This window comes from Loxodonta africana, chromosome 17 (genome assembly GCF_030014295.1).
Source record: "Loxodonta africana isolate mLoxAfr1 chromosome 17, mLoxAfr1.hap2, whole genome shotgun sequence".
In the NCBI taxonomy this organism is placed as follows: Eukaryota; Metazoa; Chordata; class Mammalia; order Proboscidea; family Elephantidae; genus Loxodonta; species Loxodonta africana.
Window position 1 is genome coordinate 34,658,701 of NC_087358.1, and position 20,552 is coordinate 34,679,252.

The 20,552-nt window shown below is 34.7% G+C and overlaps 1 protein-coding gene across 7 annotated transcripts in view; it reads right to left on the reverse strand.

Annotated features, from left to right (window-relative positions):
• The window catches only part of PIBF1 (progesterone immunomodulatory binding factor 1), a 231,565-nt gene that overhangs the window by 113,066 nt on the left and 97,947 nt on the right, over window positions 1–20,552 (reverse strand). For all 7 annotated transcript variants that reach the window (XR_002785568.2, XM_010589414.3, XM_010589415.3 and 4 more), the window contains exons 11-13: window positions 14,548–14,713; window positions 9,750–9,900; window positions 1,684–1,774 (exon numbers count right to left, since the gene is read on the reverse strand). Coding sequence is in view for 6 of the 7 variants with exons in the window: in XM_010589414.3 (XP_010587716.2) it covers window positions 1,684–1,774; window positions 9,750–9,900; window positions 14,548–14,713 (408 nt within the window). In the remaining variant the exon portion in view is untranslated. The remainder of the gene's footprint in view (window positions 1–1,683; window positions 1,775–9,749; window positions 9,901–14,547; window positions 14,714–20,552) is intronic.

Consider the following 20,552-nt stretch of genomic DNA (forward strand, 5'->3'; position numbering starts at 1 on the left):
ATTTTTTCAGTATTTTATCTATCATTTACTAATAATACAGAAGTCTCATACCCATAAAACTATGTTACTAACCTTCCCTAGGTAAGTAACACCATGCTAAAAAACAGAGATACGTATGCTAAAAATTACAAAATATCCCAGTGACCTTTGGAGGGACTGCAAGAAGCCTGGAAACGGGATGGGGCTACAGCTAATTTCTTATGTAATATGGAATTTAGACATACATGCATCTTCACCAGAGAGAATTAACCACTCCAGCTAAAACTGATACTTTTTAGTCATTTATCCTTGATCTCAATTTGGGAGATATTTAGTCTAGCCAGGAAGAGATACAAGTTCGAAGCATTCTTTTGCTACCTCCCATAAAATGTTCACATTCCATATCCTACTTTAAATAGCCATAAAGACATTTTAATCTGGGTCATCACTTCAAAGTTTTTACCAAAGTATCAGAGTTTAGATCTGATTTTTTTTTCTAACTTAGTAAGTCTCTAAAAATCTAAATCAATTAATACAAAAATAAGATAAACAGTTTCGAATTTTCAAATACTCAGATGAAGAAATGTCTTACTAGCAGGTATCTTGCTCTGTAAAGGGGACCTGGTGGTGCAGTGGTCAAGTGCCTGGTTTCAAACCCACCAGCTACCCACTGGTACGGACATGGTAGTCTGCTTACATGAAGATTTACAGCTTTGAAAACACTGTGGAGCAGTTCTACTCTGTCAGACACAGTTGCTATGAGTTGGAATCCACTTGAAGGCAACGGATTTGGTTTTTTGGATCCTGAACTGTGCTGGGTAGAGACAGTGGTGAATAAATAACAACGTGGGGTTGGTGACCTTGAGGAACTTTCCAACTAGCTGGGGAAATTACATGGGAAACTACAGCTAATGAGATAAGATAAATGCTCTATTGTGTGGTACGCAGAAAACAGACTGTTTACAGATAAAAAGATACACCTACTCTCATATTGGGTAGAGAGACAAATGCGGCTGGAGAAGTGGGGCCTCTTATGGAGGGGCTTAGAAATCTGGGAAAAACATTTCGATTTGGTCTGTTAGCAAATAAGGCAGTCAGAGTTTCTGCAAAAAGCATAATGTTAAAGAAAGATTGGCATAGCAACTATATGTAGGGGAAAAGGAGTTACAAAAAAGAATCAGCTAAGCCAACCAGAAAACTGATTAATATACGTATAATTTTCTGTTAGTGTACTTTAAGCAGTGTCTCACTAGATAACTAGCAGATCTTCCAAAAATTTCAATTACTATACATGCTTTCTCTCTCTGTAAAGTGTATGTCAATGAATACGGGCAGGTGAATAAAAAAAAAGAGATAAAGAAAATAAGGAAGCCTAATTAATTAATTTTAATCTGAAAATTGTTGATACACAAGTCTTTGTAACTCCTCTTTAAAAAGGTGAATAAAATTAAAATGGCTTTATTAGCACTGAATCTAATTCTAGGAAAATTCTAATGTACACCTCTGCCAAAATGATCATTAAACTCATTTTAAAAAACATGAAATGCATGATTCTTACTGTGTTTTATTTTGTAATGAATATTTATGCATACCAAGAATAAAGTAAATTCACTTCGTCGCTCAACTCTGCACATTATCAAAAAGCACAATGTAATTACACTTAGCTTGAGTAGATAAGTAAAACAAATATATATTGATTTTTACCTTTGCTTTAGTCGTCTTTTGGCTGTTGTGGGAACATTAGCTCCATAGCCATAGGAAAAAAGAATCCTTTCAGCCTCATCTTCATTTTCAACTGGAAAATATAAAAGTGTATGTGATATGAAATCTTTTTTCTTCTTAAAAAGCATGGCAGAAGTGAAAATAAAAGAGGTCATAATAATGAATTAGGGAGCATAAGAACATTAAAAAGGATTTAATGCGTAATCTCAAACAGTCCATTTGTAAGTAGACGCATACTTCTTAAAGCATGTGCTTGCCTGGATTTGCTCCATTTATTTTTAAAAGGTGTAAGGGATTGCATCATATGGCACACTGAGTTTTCCTGTCATAAAGCATAACAATACAAATGTATTTATTCTCAACGATTCAAAGGCTTTTTGCATGCAATGTATGTTATGCAATTGAACAAATAATGATACCATATCAATTCACTACTTCCCTTCTTGATAAAAGAAGTGACTACTTTAAGAAAAATAATGATGTTGAGAAAACACACAGCAGAACGTACACTAATCCAACAGTTTCTGTATGTACAATTCAGCGACACTGATTACATTCTTCCAATTGTGCAACCATTTTCCCCCTCTTTTTCTGAGTTGTTCCTCCCCCATTAACAGACTCACTGCCCGCTAAGGTTCCTTTCTAATCTTTTGAGTTGCTGTTATCAGTTTAATCCCATACAGATAATTCTCAAAAAAAGAACACAATGCTCAAGGCAGACATTCTTTACTAGTTAAGCTAAACAATTGTTTGGTTTTAAGAAGGCTTCAGGGGATGCTTTCAGTTTAAGGTTTAAGGGTAAAGATGATCTCAGGGCAATAGCTTACGAGGTTCATCCAGCCTCCATTACACCTTAACATAAAGAAAACAAAAATACTCACAACTGGACCAATACGCAACATCATGATAAACAGAGAAAAGACTGAAGTTGTTAAGGGTTTCATTTTTACTTGGATCCACAATCAACACCCATGGAAGCTGCAGTCAAGAAATCAAACCTCTTTAAAGTGTTAAAGACCTCTTTAAAGTGTTAAAAAGCAAAGATGTCACCTTGAAGACTAAGCTGCATCTGACCCAAGCCATCGTGTTTTCATATGCAGGCAAAAGCTGGACAACGAATAAGGAAGACCAAAGAAGAATTGGTGCCTTTGAATTCTGGTGTTGGTGAAGAATACTGAATATACTATGGACTGGAAGAAGTACAGCCAGAACACTCCTTAGAAGTGAGGATGGTGAGACTTTTGTCTCTCGAATTTTGGACATGTTATCAGGAGGAAACAATCTCTGGAGAAGGGCATTATGTTTGGTAAAGCAGAAGGTCAGCAAAAAAGAGGAAGACCCTCAGTGAGATGGACTGATACAGTTGCTGCAACAATGGCCTCAAACATAGCAATGATTGTGAAGACCGTGCAGGACCAGGCAGTGTTTCGTTCTCTTGTACACAGGGTCGCTGGGAGTTGGAAACACCTTGATGGCACTTAACCATGACAACAACAGTTAGGCAGAAGAGACAACAAAAGTGATGGAGAAGAATCAAAGGCAGGTGATTCAAACAGCAAGAAAACAAAGTTTTGAGAAGTGGGACAAATGCCTAGCAGAGGTTACCAGTAGGAGGAGGATGAATCGCAAGCAAGTCACTGAATTTGACAACTAGAAATCCAATTTTCTTTTTATATTCAGTTTATTTAGCTTTTAGTCAATACTTTTGTACTTTTTAGCAATTGATGAGATCTTTGAGAACGAAACTCCTCAAATATCCAAGTACACTTATTTGATTACAAAAAGGGATTTGAGTGTAAACAGGATACTATAATTTGCCATGGTCATACTTTACTAAATGAAGCCCAATCATCTTCATGTCAGCTGAAATTATCTCAATTAGCTCATAAACCTTTGACAAGTTATACTCATTGAAGCAGTATAAAAAATGTTTTGCATTCACATTGTGGAAATTTTTGGCCAATCAATAATACTCATTTAAAAAAAGGTAGTAATATTCTCAATTTCCAGTGTGAACTGATAGAGAATAGTTTCTTGATCTTCTAAGTACAAGTAAATGTATTTCATTCTAAGATGGTTTTAAGATTCTTCATACGGCATTGTAGAAAAAATAATTTCTATATTCTTCCAGGAAACCCTGGTAGCACAGTGGTTAAGTGCTATACCTGTTAACCAAAAGGTTTGCAGTTCGAATCTACCAGGTGCTCTTTGGAAAGATTTTATTTATATTTACATACATGGAAGAGATGAATCAACTGTGTTGCTGTTGTTGTGTGTTGCCAAGTTGATTCCGACTCATAGCAACCCTATATGACAGTGTAAAACTGCCCCATAGGGTTTCCTAGGCTGTAATCTTGACAGGAGCAGATCAACAGGTCTCTTCTCCAGCAGAGCCACTACTAGGTTCGAATTGCCAAGCGCTTATCTACTGTGACACCAGGCCTCCTTGAATGAACTGTACAAATAACCAAAACCTGGATTCTAAATTAATTTGCTATATTTGCTTATCACACATGTATCCATGCCTGTATTCACCCACAAATTTATCTCAGTTTTTTCAATGCTTTTCAAAATAAGTTGCAGACATCCGTATACTTTGCTTCTAAAACAGTTCAATATATAAATCATCAACTATAGTTCAATATTTATTTATGGTTCTTTTATAAAAATAAAATCTACACACGGTTAATGGCATAAATTTTAGCTTCAGCATTCAATGAGTTTGTGAGAAATATATACCCATGTGTAATCTAAACCTTATCAAGATACAAAACATTACCATCACCCCAGAAAGTTTCCTCATGCCTCTTTTCCCAGTTAATTCTTAGTTCCAACTATCCTTAGAGGTAACTACTATTTTCACCAAAGACTGGTTTTATTTCTTTTAGAGCTTTATATAAATTGAATCATAAAGTATGATATTTTTCAGGTAAGGCTTCTTACACTAAGCATAAGGCTTTTCAGTGAATCTGTGTTTTTTTAAAATCTTTATTTAGTATTCCACTGTATAAGAAGCCCTGGTGGTGCAGTGGTTAAACACTTGTCTACTAGCTGAAAGGTTGGCAGTTCAAACCTACCAACTGTTCCATGGGAGAAAGATGTGGCAGTATGCTTCCATAAAGGTCATAACCTTGGAAACCCTATTAAAAAAAAAAAAAAAAGTCTATTCTGCCCTATAGGGTCACTGTGAGTTGGATTCGACTAGACAGCAATAGGTTTATTTTGTTTTGTTTTGATTCCACTGTATGAACGTGTGATGGTTTAACCATTTTCATGCTGACAGGTAACTGGGTTGTTGCCAGTTTTTTTACTATTATGATTAAAGCTGCTAGGAACATTCTAGAAGAAGTCTTTTTGTATGCGGTCTTTTCTTTTGGGTATACGACTAGGAATGAATAGCTGGGTCACTGGATAGGTTGTTTGGTTTTATTACAAACTGCCAGCTGGTTCCACATTCTCACCAACACTTGGTATAGTCAGTTTTTCTAATTCTAGCCATTCTTACAGGTATGTAGTGGCATCTCATTGGGTTTTTAATTTGCATTTCCCTCATGACCAATAATGTTGAGTACTTTTTCATGCGCTTATTGGCCATTCATACATTCTTCTTGTGAACTGTCTCTTCAAACTTTTTGCCATGTTTCAAATTGGATTTTCTTTTTATCACTGAGTTGTACGAGTTCTTTATCCTGGAGTACTAGTTTCTTATTGCTGCTGTAAAAAGTTACTACAAACTTAGTAGCGTCTTAAAGCAGCTCAAATTTATCATCTTACAGTTCTGGAGGTCAGAAGTCCAGAATCAGTCTCACTGAGCTAAACGTCAAGATGTTGGCAAGGCTGGTTCCTTCTGTAGGCTCTAGGGGGGGAAGAATCCATTTCCTTGCTTTTTTTAGCTTCCATACGGTTGCTATGAGTTGGAATTGACTCAAGGGCACACAACAACAACAACACAGATTGCCTGCATTCATCGGCTTGGGGCCCTCTCCTCCATCTTCAAAGCCAGCAGTGTACCATCTTTAAACCATCTTTAAATCCTCTGACATCATCCCATTATCTTCCTTCTTATAATGTCTCTTGTGATTTACATTGGGCCCAATTGATAATCTGGATATTCTCAAAATCCTTAGCTTAATTCTTTCTGCAAAATCTCTTTTGCTATGTTAGGTAAAATATTCACAGGTTCCAGAGATTAGGACATGGACATCTTTGGGAGGTAATTTTTCAGTCTACTACATCTGGATATCCCTTCTTTGTCTAATCTGTTTCATTGATATTTTCTCCCAGGATTTTCTAATTTTGGGTTCCATTCCTTTATCAGATAAAAGATTGTAATTATTTCCTCCTAGTCTGTGGCTTGGCTATTCATTTCTTAATGGTGTCTTCTGAGGAGCAGAAGTGCTCCATAGGGTTTTCAATGGCTGCTCTTTCAGAAGTAGACTGCCAGGCCTTTCTTTTGAGGTACATTTTGGGGGACTTGAACTATCATCTTTAGGTTAGGAGTCAAGTGCATTAACAATTTCCACCACCCGGGGACTACTGTAATGACCTTAAAAAAAAAAATATCCTGCTAAATTCACTTAGCAATTGTAGCAGTTGTTTTGTAATCTACAAATACAATTTTACTCTTCGTTTCTGATCTTTGTATCTTTTTGTTTGTCTTTTCACTGGCTAAGGGCTCAAATGGTTCATAGAAATGGTTAAAACAGAAAACTTGCCTTTTCTCTACTTAAAAAGGGAAAACATTCAATATTTCACCATTAAAAATAATACTAGCTGTAGGTTTTTTGTAGATATCTTTTGCCAGACTGGAAACCCTAGTGGCATAGTGGTTAAGAGCTATCGCTGCTAACCAAAAGGTCAGCAGTTTGAATCTACCAGGTGCTCCTTGGAAACCCTACAGAGTTGCTATGAGTTGGAATTGACTCGACGGCAATGTGTTTAGTTTTTTGTTTTTTTGACAGATTGAGAAAGTTCCCTTCTATTCCTACTTTGCTTAGAGCATTTGTCAGGTCTGGTATCAGGGTAATGCCTGCCTCATCAAACAAGGTGTGAAGTGATTCCCCTGATGTTATTGTAGAGAGTTTGTGTAAGACTGGTGTTATTTTTTTCCTTAATGATGAATTCATCATTAAAACTCTCTAGGCCTCGAGTTCCTCTGTGAGAAGATTTTTGATAACGAATTCAATTTCTTTAATAGATAGAGTTATTCAGATTTTCTGTTTCATATCAGTTTTGTTCAAAGGAAGTATGTTCAAAGGAAGTCATCCATTTTAAATTTCTAAATTTACTGGCATTAAGTTTTTCATAATATTCCCTTAATGGCCTCTTACGAGTCTGCAGTATCTGTACTGACATACCTTTTTGCATTCCTGATATTGGTAATTTGTACTTTTATCTAGTTAGGAGTTTATTACTTTTTTCGCTTTTCTCAAAGAACCAACTTTTAGTATTGCTAGCTTTCTCTATTATTTGTCAAGTTATCTATTTCACTGATCTCTGCTCTTATATTCATTATTTCAGTTTTTCTACTTCGAGTTTACTTTGCTCTTTTTTTACAGCATTTTAGGTAGCACAAGGGATCACTGATTTTATACCTTTCTTCTGCTCTAATATAAGCACTGAAAGCTGTACAACTCCTTCTAAACACTGCTTTAGCTGTTTGTACGTGACAAATTTTAGTATGTTGTAATTTTCATATCATTCTGGCAGAAATATTTTCTTATCTTGTACTCTGCTTTTTTTGCTCCTCATTTCCTATCTTTTGAAAAAAAATTTTTAAAGAGATCATAATTTATCAACTTTTAGCTACAGAGCTCCACTTTATCTTTTTAGTCAGTGCTCTAGGTATTACAATACACATCCTTAATTTTTCAGTCTTTTTAGTATTAACATTGTACTGTTTCATATAAAATATAAGAATTTTGAGTCTTGAGTCTTCTTAACTATAAAAATGGTAAGTTGCTCCATTTATTTAGGTATTTTTTATATCTTTCAATACATTTCATAATTTTGTACCTAAAGGGTCTTGTACATTTTTCATTAGCTTTATTCCTACATACCTTATATTGTATATTACTGTTATAAATAATATACTTATTTTTAAAACAGGAGTTTTTGTTTGTTGGTGGTATTTGGAAATGCAACTGACTTAATTTGATCATGATCTTAAACATTCTTTTAATTCTATTTTGCCTAATATGTTCTTTTGGGTTTTCTATATAGATAATCAAATCATCTCCACATAATAAATGTTTGTTAATTTTGATTTCTTATTTTCTTCTTTTTCCTTTTCTCTTATTGTGCCAGCTTCGTTTTGTCTCTAACTTTAAAAGAATACTTTAACATTTCACCAGTAACTGTGATGTCTGCTACGGTACATTATTTTTTTTCAACAGTCATAAATAACAGCAGCATTCTTCTAAAATTGGGAATAAACTTCAATTGAACTTGAATGTGAATCTAGACAAAGTTATTCTAATTATTTTGGCCTTGTTTTCCTATAAGGATAATTTTTTTTTTCTGATTAATATAAGAAAAATTTTACTTCAATCCAATCACTCTATGTCCCATTTCCAAGGCCAATGCCTGATAACTGCAATGGAATCCAAATGTATATTCAATTTCTTCACTGTAGTCAGAGTAATCTTTACAGAATAGAGATTTGCTCATATCGTGCCTGTTATGGATTGAATTGTGTCCCCCAAAAATGTGTTTAACTTGGCTAGGTCGTGATTCTCAGTATTGTGTGATTGTCCACCATTTCGTCATCTGATGTGATTTTCCTATGTGCTGTAAATTCTACCTCTATAATGTTAATGACATGGGATTAGTGGCAGTTATATCAATGAGGCAGGACTCAATCTATAGGATTAGGTTGTGTCTTAAGCCAATCTCTTTTGAGATATAAAAGAAAGAAGCAAGCAGAGAGAGAGGGGACCTCATACCACCAAGAAAGCAGCACTGGGAGCACAGTACATCCTTTGGACCTGGGGTTCCTGTGTGGAGACACTCGTATACCAGGGCAAGACTGATGACAAGGACCTTCTTCCAGAGCCGACAAGAGAGAAAAAGCCTTCCCCTGGATCTGACACCCTGAATTCGGACTTCTAGCCTACTAGACTGTGAGAGGAAAACCCTGGTGGCATAGTGGTTAAGTGCTACGGCTGTTAACCAAAAGGTCGGCAGTTCAGATCTACGAGGTGCTCCTTGGAAACTCTATGGGGCAGTTTTACTCTGTCCTATAGGGTCACTATGAGTCAGAATCAACTTGACGGCAATAGGTTAGGTTTGGTTAGACTGTGAGAGAATAAACTTGTTTATTGATGCTATCCGTTTACGGTATTTCTGTTGCAGCAGCACTAGATAGCTAGGACAATGCTCTTGCTTTAAGGTCTTGCTATTGTATTTACTAAGACACATAAAGTAAAAGTCCTTAGTACGGAAAATTCCTTTTTAAGAATAGGCTCTTGTGCATCTTTCTACCTTTTCATATTCTGCCACTTCCCATCAGATGTTATTATTTTGTAAGTTTCATATTTTTTCTTATTTCTGTAACTTTTGCATATGTCCCACTATCTATAATGCACTTTTACACCCAACACAGTATATTCAGTGAATTTCTATTCATTCTGCAGGACTCAGTTTAAGTGTCATCTCCCCTCTTAGATATTCCCTACCTGCAAGGTAGAATTAATGCATGTTCTTGTCTGTATTTCCAGAGAGTACTGTCTGTCTCTCGTTTATAGCACCTCTCCCGGTAGACTAGACTAGTAATACCCACAAGGCTAGGACTATTTGCATGACTCCATGGGCCATGTAAACAGTAATTGTTGAATGAGTAAATTAGGTAAAAAAGATAAAATCTATCCTATATGGCCTACTTTTTCTTTGCTCCCAATTGCTGGAATTAAGATTAAATTTTTAAATAAAAATACTCTTTAGAAAGTGATTATCAATTATATTTTACTGAAATCTATAAAAGCAGTTTTAGCAATAATATCAGATTTGAAGTGCCAGTAAAGAAAAGCACACATTTGTGAGAGACTTACTTTCTGCAGTTTGCATTATTATCTCATCAAGCTCTTTTTCCAGTTTCTCATAAATATCTAGCCTTGCCTGATGCTCAGAGTTCTGTGCTTGAAGTTCAGTAATGCGTTTTTCAGAAGAGGCTTGGAGACTATAAAATTCTTTAGTTAAAACCTAATAGTGGAAGAAAAAAATTTAAGAAAGCAGAATTAAATAAGTTAGCGGTTAAGACAAAAACATGACACCAAAGAAGTATTTTAGGCCTTTTTCTCCTTTTTAATAAATTAAAGATTAAGAGAAAGTAGCTTAATTGAGATGACTAATGAGGAAGTAAAATACATTTATTTCTAATGTAAATAATGCAGTTGTTTCTAACTAGAAATTATGAAGCACCTTATGTAAGCTTAATAAAAAATAAATTTATAACTTAAAAATAGTTCTAAGAGTAAGATTAGCATTGTCACTGCTGTTGCAGGTGCTATCAAGTCCTACTCACAGCAACCCTATGTACAAAAGAACGAAATACTGCCCATTCCTGCACCATCCTCACAATTCTTGCTATGTGTGATTAGCACTGGCTTGTTGGAATTAAAAAGATGCAATAATGCTAAACTTATCCAGAGGTTATTTATTTGGCAATCTTAGCTGAGAAAGGTTTACAAGCAGTCTAAATGCAACAACGCTGTGTGTGAGAACTATATACTCATAATGAGTCCCTCAGTTTTCTATCACTGCTTATTTAACCTATAACAAGCCCTGGTGGTACACTGGTTAAAGTGCTTGGCTGCTAACCACAAGGTTGGTGGTTTGAACCCACCAGCCACTCGGTGGGAGAAAGATGTGGCAGTCTGCTTCTGTAAACATTTACTGCCTTGGAAACCCTATGGGGCAGCTCTACTCTGTCCTATAGGGTCGTCGTGAGTCGGAATTGACTCGATGGCAAGGGGTTTGGTTTGGTTTCTACCATGGTTTTAAAATTTTTGATATCCTGGCCAGCCACAAATTCAAACCAACAAATCAAAAGATAACTATGAAGGGCCCTTGGTCAGTATGAAAAATGTCTTTGTAGAGAGAGGGTGAAAATTTTTCTTAAAAAAAAAAAAAAAAGGAGATGTAAAGAAGCATGGAAATTGTGGCATTTTGCATATGCAAAAAAAAAAAAAATCCTACATTCTTAATAATATCTTATTAAAGGAATCACTAAGATGACAATAATGAATTGACTAAAAAGAGAGACACTTCTAATAACAAAGGAATGTTTTAATGTCTAGGGTAAATTCTAATTATCAAAAATGTTCAAGTACTAGTACAGACCAAATTATGGAGCGGTGCTACACCTGCCTCCTAATACAGCATAAGTAATGCACTACTTCCTGAGAAACAACGGAATATTACTTCAGAGCCAGAAAGATTTTGTCTTCAATCCTGGCTTCACACTTAGAAGCTGTGATCTCAGGCAATTACTTACTCTTCCTAGGCCTACCTCAAAACATCGTTGGAAGGATTAAGTGAGATGATAAATTCATAGCACTTAGCAGGGTGCCTGGAATATAGTAAGTATTGAAAAACAGTACTACTACTATAAGAAAAACAATTATGAAAGCTTTTGTATTAAATAGCTCATAAAAATAGAGCTCACTAATTATCCTGAGTTCTCTACAATTAAACAATTTTGAAGACAACTTATTTTCTCTAATGATACAAATGTCACCTTAACAAAGGTATGTGATTGTATGCTTTCTGTGATGCCGAAAAGATAAAGACCTGTTTATAGTTCTTAATTCACTCTATATCCTTCAATTAATTCCATCAAAAGAACCCCAACAGTAAATAAAACATTATCCCCTCTCTTCCCTTAAATAAATTCCTTCAGAGCATAAATAAAGAAAAGCATGGGAATAACACTTATAGGATGATTTCTAGTGTCCTTCATCAGGTCAGAAAAGCCAAAATGAACAAAGTAAAAATCACAAATTCATGTTTTAGCATTATTTCTGCTTTATTCATGCAGACTGAGAAGGTGTCTTCTAGAAAAGTATTAATTCATTCCAACAAAATCACTGCTCAGTGAAACAATCTGGGCTTTCATGGAGCTCAGTATATGCGAAGTAACTCAGTAGCAATTATGTGCCTGATGATACTTTTGAGTTCCCTGCCAAATGAGAGGATGAGTAAGGAGAGTGTTAAATGACTATTCCATAACATAACGGATACTTTTCATCTATACCCCACTCCCCTTAACAAAAACACCACAGAAAGAAAACCTGCAGAAACAGATGTAAAAAGATAATCAGGGTGCTAAAGAAGGGATCTCATGAAATATTTTAAGAAGAGATTTTAAGAGAGGTATTAAATTGAAAAACACAATTTAAAATTCTCCATAACTTGGAGGAAACTTTTAATTTGGGGTATCTCCCCACACATCTAGTGTCCCATGATGAGGAACTCCCTTTTATTATACGTTTGTATGAGTGGCTGCTATGGCTAAATTTATTACTGTTTCTGAAAAGCCAAGGAAGAACTTGGTTATTGGATTTATGGAGAACCTTTACTGTTCTTTTAGGAAAAACCAACATAAGAACACTTGAGTTGAAAAATGAAGGCATGAAATAGGTCAATTACTTGAAGTGCTAAATATCTACATGTGGCTAGTGGCTACTAAACTGGACAGTCAGTATACATATTACAGCATTCCCATCATTGCAGAAAGCTCTATTCAAAGCCCTGAACTGTTAGCTTCTTGAAGACAGCAACTGTTTCTTGTTCAAAATTGTGTGCCTAATCAGGCCGAGTACAGTGCTCATTGCGTATCAGATGCCTGGTTAGAAATTACCGAAAACCATCAATTCAATTACCTATACGTCAGATTCTGGCTAGGTCCTGGAATATGGCAATCATTTCAAAAAGGCCCATTTTATGGCACTGTGGAACTTTTAGACTAGTGAGGAGAATGAACAAAATAAAAACCACCCATAACTGTACTATGCAGAAATAAATTTCGATATTTTCATCTATTTCTTTCAAATCTTTCTTACTGTGTATATTTATGGTTTTATTGAACACATAACCCATAGTCAAGATCATGCTAAAGACATTCTTGTATCCTTCATTTAATGATTTTAATGAGCATTTCTCCCAAATCTAAAATATTCTGGAACATGATTGCATGAATGTAGCAAATTGCATACTTTATAACATACTGAGAACTGTTTAATTATCTTCTATTGGACTTCTGAGTTACTTCCAATATTTTACTATAATACATAATGCTGTGATGTACATCATTAATATAAACCTTTATCAGCATCATCTATTATTTCTTTACATAAAATTCACTTAAAAAAAGCAGTGGATCAATTTTTTATGGCTTTTAATACTGATTCCCATATTGTCCACCACAACAGCTGTTCCATTTTTTAACTGCATGCAGTTTCCCGTTTAGGGGTACTCCTGCCAGCAGGTTAAAAACAAACAAAAAGACCTATGTGAAGGTAAAAAAAATTTTACATTTCTTTAATTATTAGTAAAAATAGGTATTTTCACCCATTATTAGCAATCTGCATTTCTTTTGGAAATGGTCTACTATTTCTTTCCACTTATTTATCCAGAAGAGGAAGGAATGTTTTCTTGATAAAAGATTTTTTAAAATTAAGGACACAGACCCTTTGCTATACATACACAAATATTATTTTGTAGTTTTCATTCTAGTGTTATTCAGGCTTTTTAAACACATGGAAAGTGTTCCTTTTAAAAAATTTTCCATATGATTTCTTTCCTTGCTTTAACCAACAGAAAGGCCATCTCCAAACTAACGAACTATAAAATTTCATCTGTATTTACTTCTAGGAGTTTCATGGTCTCATTTTTAAAATTCAGCTTAGTAATTCATCTGAATTTTACTTTGTTATATGGTGTGAAGTATGGACCCAAATATTTTTTCTAAATATTGATGAGATGATCACAGCACCATTTATTGTCCTAGCCATTATTTCCCACTAATTTGAAATATGATCTTTACCATGAGTAAATTCTTAAAATATATGTGAATCTGTTTTCTGGGCTTTGTATTTTGTACTAATGTTCTTTTACTTTGTGTTTTAAATATTCTTGACTCAGAATACATTTAAAAATGGGATATATATATTTCCTCTCAATTAAAAAAATTCTTTTTTTAAAATATTGACTATTATTATATACTTTTCCTTTCAGTTGTACTATAGAATTATACTTTGTTGGGTTACGTACAACCAGCATGCTTGCATTTGATTAAAGTGAACACATAATACTAAAAAAACTGATGATAATTGAAAATGTGTAAGACTGAATATTCCCGTCCAGAAAGATGGAGTTCCTTTCTTTATATACTTCAGTAAATTTCTTGATATAAGCTTTGCACTATTCTTATTAAAAATATTCCAGGTACTAGTATATTTTGGGTTGCTACTGTGACAGTGGAAGCCCTGGTGGTACCGTGGTTAAGAGCTTGGCTGCTAACCAAAAGGTCGGCAGTTCGAATCCACCAGCTGCTCCTTGGAAACCCTTTGGGGCAGTTCTACTCTTCTATTGGGTCGCTATGAATCGGAATCAACTCAAAGCAAAGGGTTTGTTTTTTTTGGTTTGTATTGTGACTGAACTTTTTCCATTTTTTTAATAATTCCAGTGTTTTTTGGTATGCATTTTTCTGAAATCCGTAGTTCTTTTTTGTGTGTGTGCAGGACAGTGTTAAGTCCTACAGGGGAAATAAAGCTCAAAATAACATAGTCTTGTACTTAAGGAGCTTACAGGCTATGCTAATGTCAAAAGAAAAGCTTTTACATGTACCTCCAATTTTTTCTGGTATTTTTCACATTCCAACTGACACTGGGTGAGATTTCTTGCAGTTTCTTCTTGTAGAAGTTGAACACGCTCACATTCAAAAGACTTTAATTTACTTTGATGGAGAAATTCTGTCACTTTGCTTTCCTCACTAAGTTGTAGTTCTCTGTATCTGGACGAAGTAAAACGGTTAGAAAACCTCTCCAAAGAAACAAGTCTCAACAATTTATATAAACATAACGTTACTTCTACTTCTCCCATCCCCCCTTCCATATTTACAAAGTTAGTAATTTATATCTATTTAGTAAAGCTTTTATAAATAATTTAGATAAGCAAGTGTATGGACTTCTGTAAGTCCAGAGCACATACCATACCAATTAACTTCCTTCATTGCTCCCTTATTTCCTTTCATCCATTCAAAAATAATATTGTCTATTATTTTTTTTGCAAGTCACTTAAAAAATAGAGAAAGTTTCACTTATAGTGCTTAGAATAATTTTATTTCAACATATTTCATAGGTCTTAATTTTACAACATTGTTTCCAAATATATTTTGCTCTAAGTTTAAATAATGTCAGATGCAGAACATGAAATATGTACATTAAACTGCAAACTTGTGAAACACTTGTAAAATAAATTTTTACATTAGTAAATATCATATATATTTGGATACTCTGAGAAAACATAATGTAGAAACAGTAAGATAAGAACAGAACTACGAGTAGTCTATTATAGCACAAATAAGGAACATTTTCGTCATCCCAGGTATAACTAATAATAAAAACATTTTCATTTAACCTATGAATCACCACATATTATAAATTTGAAAATACTTCAAGTTGATTATGTCCTAACAAAAAGTAAAACACAGATACAGTACGCCATTTCAGGGAGCTATGATGAACCCAGGCAAGTGCCAGATATGGTATTAAAATTCATCTACTCAAAGATCTATTGAGTTAGTCACTACATTTCGTAATTGACCTACAATGATAGACAAGGCATTGTTTTTCCTCTTAAGGAACTTAAGACATCTCTGGCAAAGATATGCAATTAAACATAACAATTCAATAGAGTATTAAAACTAAACCAAAGATAAAAAAATCAAAACCCATTGCCGTTGAGTGGATTCTGACGCACAGCGACCCTACAGGACAGAGAAAAACTGCCCCGTAGGGTTTCCAAGGAGCAGCTGGTGGATTCGAACTGCCAACATTTTGGTTAGCAGCCTCAATTCTTAACCACTGTACCACCAGGGCTTGTAGAGTATGAAAAGTGCTTCAGTAGGGTAATCTCTAGGTTCAATGGGAACATACAGGAAAGAGATCTCACTTGGTTTGTGTAGGTGTGTGTCTGGATGTGTAAGACAGCAGGAGGCATAGGTGGAAGATGTTCTAGAGAGAAGAAACAAGAGCACACGCAGGCAGCGAAGCAGAAAGTATACCTGCTATGCAAAACTGTTTTGTTCATAGTATCTCATTTAATCCTTACAACAACCCTATTAGGCATTTTTGCAGAAACTATGAGAAAATTGAGGCTCAGAGATGTCAAATAATTTCTTTAATCAGGAAGGAGCTGTCTTAAATTTCAACATGGGACACAAATCCAGATGTTTGATTCTACAGCAATGGTCTTTCCACTATTATGTGACACTCTTAGCTGTTATTTCTGAGGTCAGATAAAACTTAAGTGTTTTTTTAAAAGGCCATTTCACTCCTATGACAACAATAATAATAACATTCAAAGAATAAGCAGAGAAGACAGGCACTGGGTATTTGCTATAAGCTATTCCACTCTCAGCACTTTTATCTCTGGTAAAAGCATCTCACACTCAGATTGGCAGAAGTTCTGCACAATGCATATTGGCACATGTTACTCAAAATACAGCAAGACTTCGAGGTAAATTTCAGCTTTTGTGCTTAGCTTTTTGGATCGTCCTGGCATTAATTATTAAAAAATAAAACCCTTTCAATTTAAAATTTTATTTAAAAAAAAAAAAAAAGCTTGTTTATATAGAAAAACAACCATGGATAAAAATATTTTTTAGTGAGACAAAATTCACATACTATAAAATTCACCCTTCTAAAGCATACATTTGAGTAGTTTTTGGTATATTCATAAGGTTGGACATCACCACTATGTAATTCAGAACATTTTCATCACTCCAAATAGAAACTCTATATTCATTAGCAGTCATTCCCCATTCCACCCTTCTCCCAGGCCCTAGCAATGGATAATCTACTTTCTATCTCTATGGATTTGCTTATTCTGGACATTCCATATAAATGGAATTTAGTATGTGCCTTTTTCTGTCTGCTTTGTTCACTCAGCTTAATGTTTTCGAGGTTCATCCATTGTTGTAGCATGAATCAGTTAAGTACTTCACTCCTTTTTTATGGTCGAATAGTATTCCATTATATAAATTTATTACATTTTGTTAATCCATTCATCAGTTGATGAACATTTGGGTTGTGTCTATGTTTTGGCTATTATGAAAAATACTGCTATAAAATTCATGTACAAGTTTCTGTGTGGACATGTTTTTTTTTTTCTTGGATACACACCTAGAAGTACAACTGCTAGATCATACAGTAACTCCGTGTTTACCTTTTTGAGGAACTACCAAATTGTTTCTAAAGTGGATACTTTATTTACATTCCCACCAGCCATTCACGAGGATGGTGATTTCTCCACATTTTCGTCAACACTTGTTATTGTCTATCTTTTTGATTATAGCCACATTAATAGATGTGAGAAGAAGAAAAGATTCTTTTATTAAAAAAAATCACTCATTCAATACTTTACTCACATGAAAATATCCCTGTACTCCTTGGGGCAAGTAATTTCACAAATATAAATTTGAAAACAACCCCTTTTTGTACGCTAAACTATGGAACACACATAGACCACATTACTGAAATAAATTTTGGATAAGATATTAGGACGTGATATTGATCTTTAAAACAATTTGTTTTGAAAGGATTAAACTGCAGGTTTTGCCTTTCTATGGATTCAGGACAGCATGGGTGATCCTGAAATCAATGCCAACTTCAAGTAGGAAATTAAAGACTTAGATTTTAGCTTGACCTGTTCTTCTTATTCATTACATGGCACTTGAAAGTTACTTTTAGCACCAATATTCTTCCTCTATGTTGGAAAGTTAAAGAATAATAATATAAATTTGAGAATACCAAGACTGATAAACTGATGCTTCTATAAACCAAATAACTCTAAAGGACTACTCTATTCCCATGTTGTTTTTACGGTGAAAAAATCTGCTTCAAATCATTATGCCTTTGTAATACTTATAATTATTTTAATTTGTTAAATGGACCCATGAAAACATGCAAACATCAGAGCTATAAAAGTGGCTCTAGCAGTGAGGCGCAGATGAAGACAAGAGCATGGCCTGACAGTTTCAGGTAACTCCCTCTTACTTGTTTTGCTAGATTAACATTTTACTTTGTTGACTCAGACTTCTCATCTCATCTTCTTAATCTGAGTTTCTCATTGAAACTAAATCTGTATTATTCACACATTAACAATTTTCTGCTTAACATTTTAATTCAGCATAATAAGCTTAAGAGGTCACATTTCCTATAAAATTAAAATATAATGAGAATTTCCAATCATTCTTACAACCATTCCATTCCAGGTCCTATATTTGGCTAGATTTGTCTTCACGCTACATTTGTAACTGTCTTTTCATTTTCATAAAGCCCATCTATGTGTTTCACCGCACTTTAAAAATAATAATATGAAGTCTTAAGATGCACTGTTTCCTCTGAAGGAATATTCACTGCAACAGAGATTTTGGGCTGGAAGTAAAACAAGAAAAAATACTAAAAGGTGAAAGGCAGCTATCATGTAGGGAGTTATAAAGAAGTTATTGATCCAGAAGAAGTGCTCTCAGGCTACAATGAATCAAACTTCAAGCAGCATGTTCTGCAACACTGAGAAACAACCACAGGAAGACAACCATAAGGCAGTCAGTTCTCAGAAAGGGGAGAATATATTTGAACAAAGGCACTGCATAAAATATTAAATAACGAGGGCTTTTAAAATAATACCAGCAGTCTTCACATACACAGTGTGACAACAATAACATGCAAAGTATAAGCAGAGAAGATAGACATTAGATATCTGCTATAAGCTATTTCACTCTGTTGTTACACTCTGATGTATATAGTTTATTCCTAACTACTAACAAAGTTATCCTTGAGTAAGAAGGTCAAAGACCGATATAATTATTAACTTTTTTATTTTATCCCAGTTTTTTATTCCAATGAGAAACGCTTGATCTTTGATTTCTGATCTTTGAATTTTGTTCACACACACACACACAGTTCATGGCTTCTTCAGTGTTAAACCGGGCTTTTATTCTGAACCTAGTTATCTAATCTCATTTGGTAGAAAGGCATTCTAGGGCAAAATACCCCAAAAGTACTGTATTTAGTGGTCCTTACATTAAGAAGTTTGGTTCAGTGTGGAAGTAAAGCAGTACAGTGATTGAGGCAAGGCATTTGTCTGCATGCAGCAGGACAATTATTTGTAGATAAAGAGTATGGGATGTAGGATCCTGCTCCATGTAAGAATGGCAAAAGAAGCTCAGCAAAGTGACAGGTTCTTGAGTTACCAGTATTGGTTCAAGGAAGGATTTTTAGTACTAAGGCATTAAACAGATTACCTGGGCAGAAAGTGCTGGAAGGGACTCTAGGTCAATACGGAGAGAACACTCCAGCTTAGAAGAATACATCTGATCAAGGAGTCTTGGCTGGGCCACTAAACCCAGTAAGGAAGTGGGGCAGAGGCTGCTGATAAACTTTCTATGCTTGAAAGGTATGCTTTCAAACAGAGGTGGGTCTGAGTCGCCAAAAAGGGAGCCACCAGTGGATTCAGCTGTGGGAAACTGAAGGTGACAAGGACAGACGCTAACATTTCTAATGAACTGGGAATTCAAACTTGGTTACTTAGGTGGGATACCAATTCCATTTTATTTTGGTATCTCCAGTTCTTCTTTCTCTCCATTCTTTTAAGAACGCCTTACTAACTGATGTTCAATTCTATATGAATTACTCATTTGGTGGTGCTAATAACTAACCACACCTTCAACTACTCTTTGCCTGTACTATTTCCAGATCCCTGGGGTAAGAACTCATTCCCTTTCTTTTTAAAGAAAATTTTGGTTGTGTTTCTTGACTCATACCACATGTATTTCTAGGCCTATACGGTATGTTCAAATGTCTCTGGATAACTCACTGAATGACAATTAATTGAACCTTAAAACTAATGTACTCCAAACAAGAGAAAAAGATTCCTGTTTCTTTTGATTTTGTGACTTTATTTAGCTAAGGAAAAGCTAATTAATCTTAATTATCTAAAGATTATTTTCTTGCTTACAACAGTATTGTATTCCCTACACATTTAAAGCACAGTAAGTATGAGGTGCCACAAGACCTTTGATAATATTTTTTACTAAAGTATATTTTTTATTTCTTACTTCTTTAAAAACTGCTATTCCATATATGGCTAACTTTGCATTAACCAGAATATTTAATTCCTCAACATCTAATTTATTTAAAAATATTTACTGTGCATCTACAATGTGCTAGATACAATATGCTAGATACTAGTAGATACCTGTAAACACAAACAGCATCACTACTGCCAAGGAAGTCACACCCTAGTGGTGAAAGACAGGCAAACAAGTGTATGTGATGGTAAATACCAACAAGTGCAAATAATAATGACAATAAAGCAGAATGAGGGAACAGAGAATGTTAGCGGTATTAGTGGTGGTGCTATTTTAGAGAGGTTGGGCAGGGAAGCAATCTCTCTGTTAAGGTGATATTTGAGCAAAGACACACACACCAGGATTTACTAAAATCTGTATTTTAAAAAGCTTGTTAATTAGAACATATTTACCGAACATCAATCACGGTCAAGATTTATATAATATACATTCTCCAGTTTAGAAGCAGAGATACAATGTCAGTCTTCAGGGAACAGAA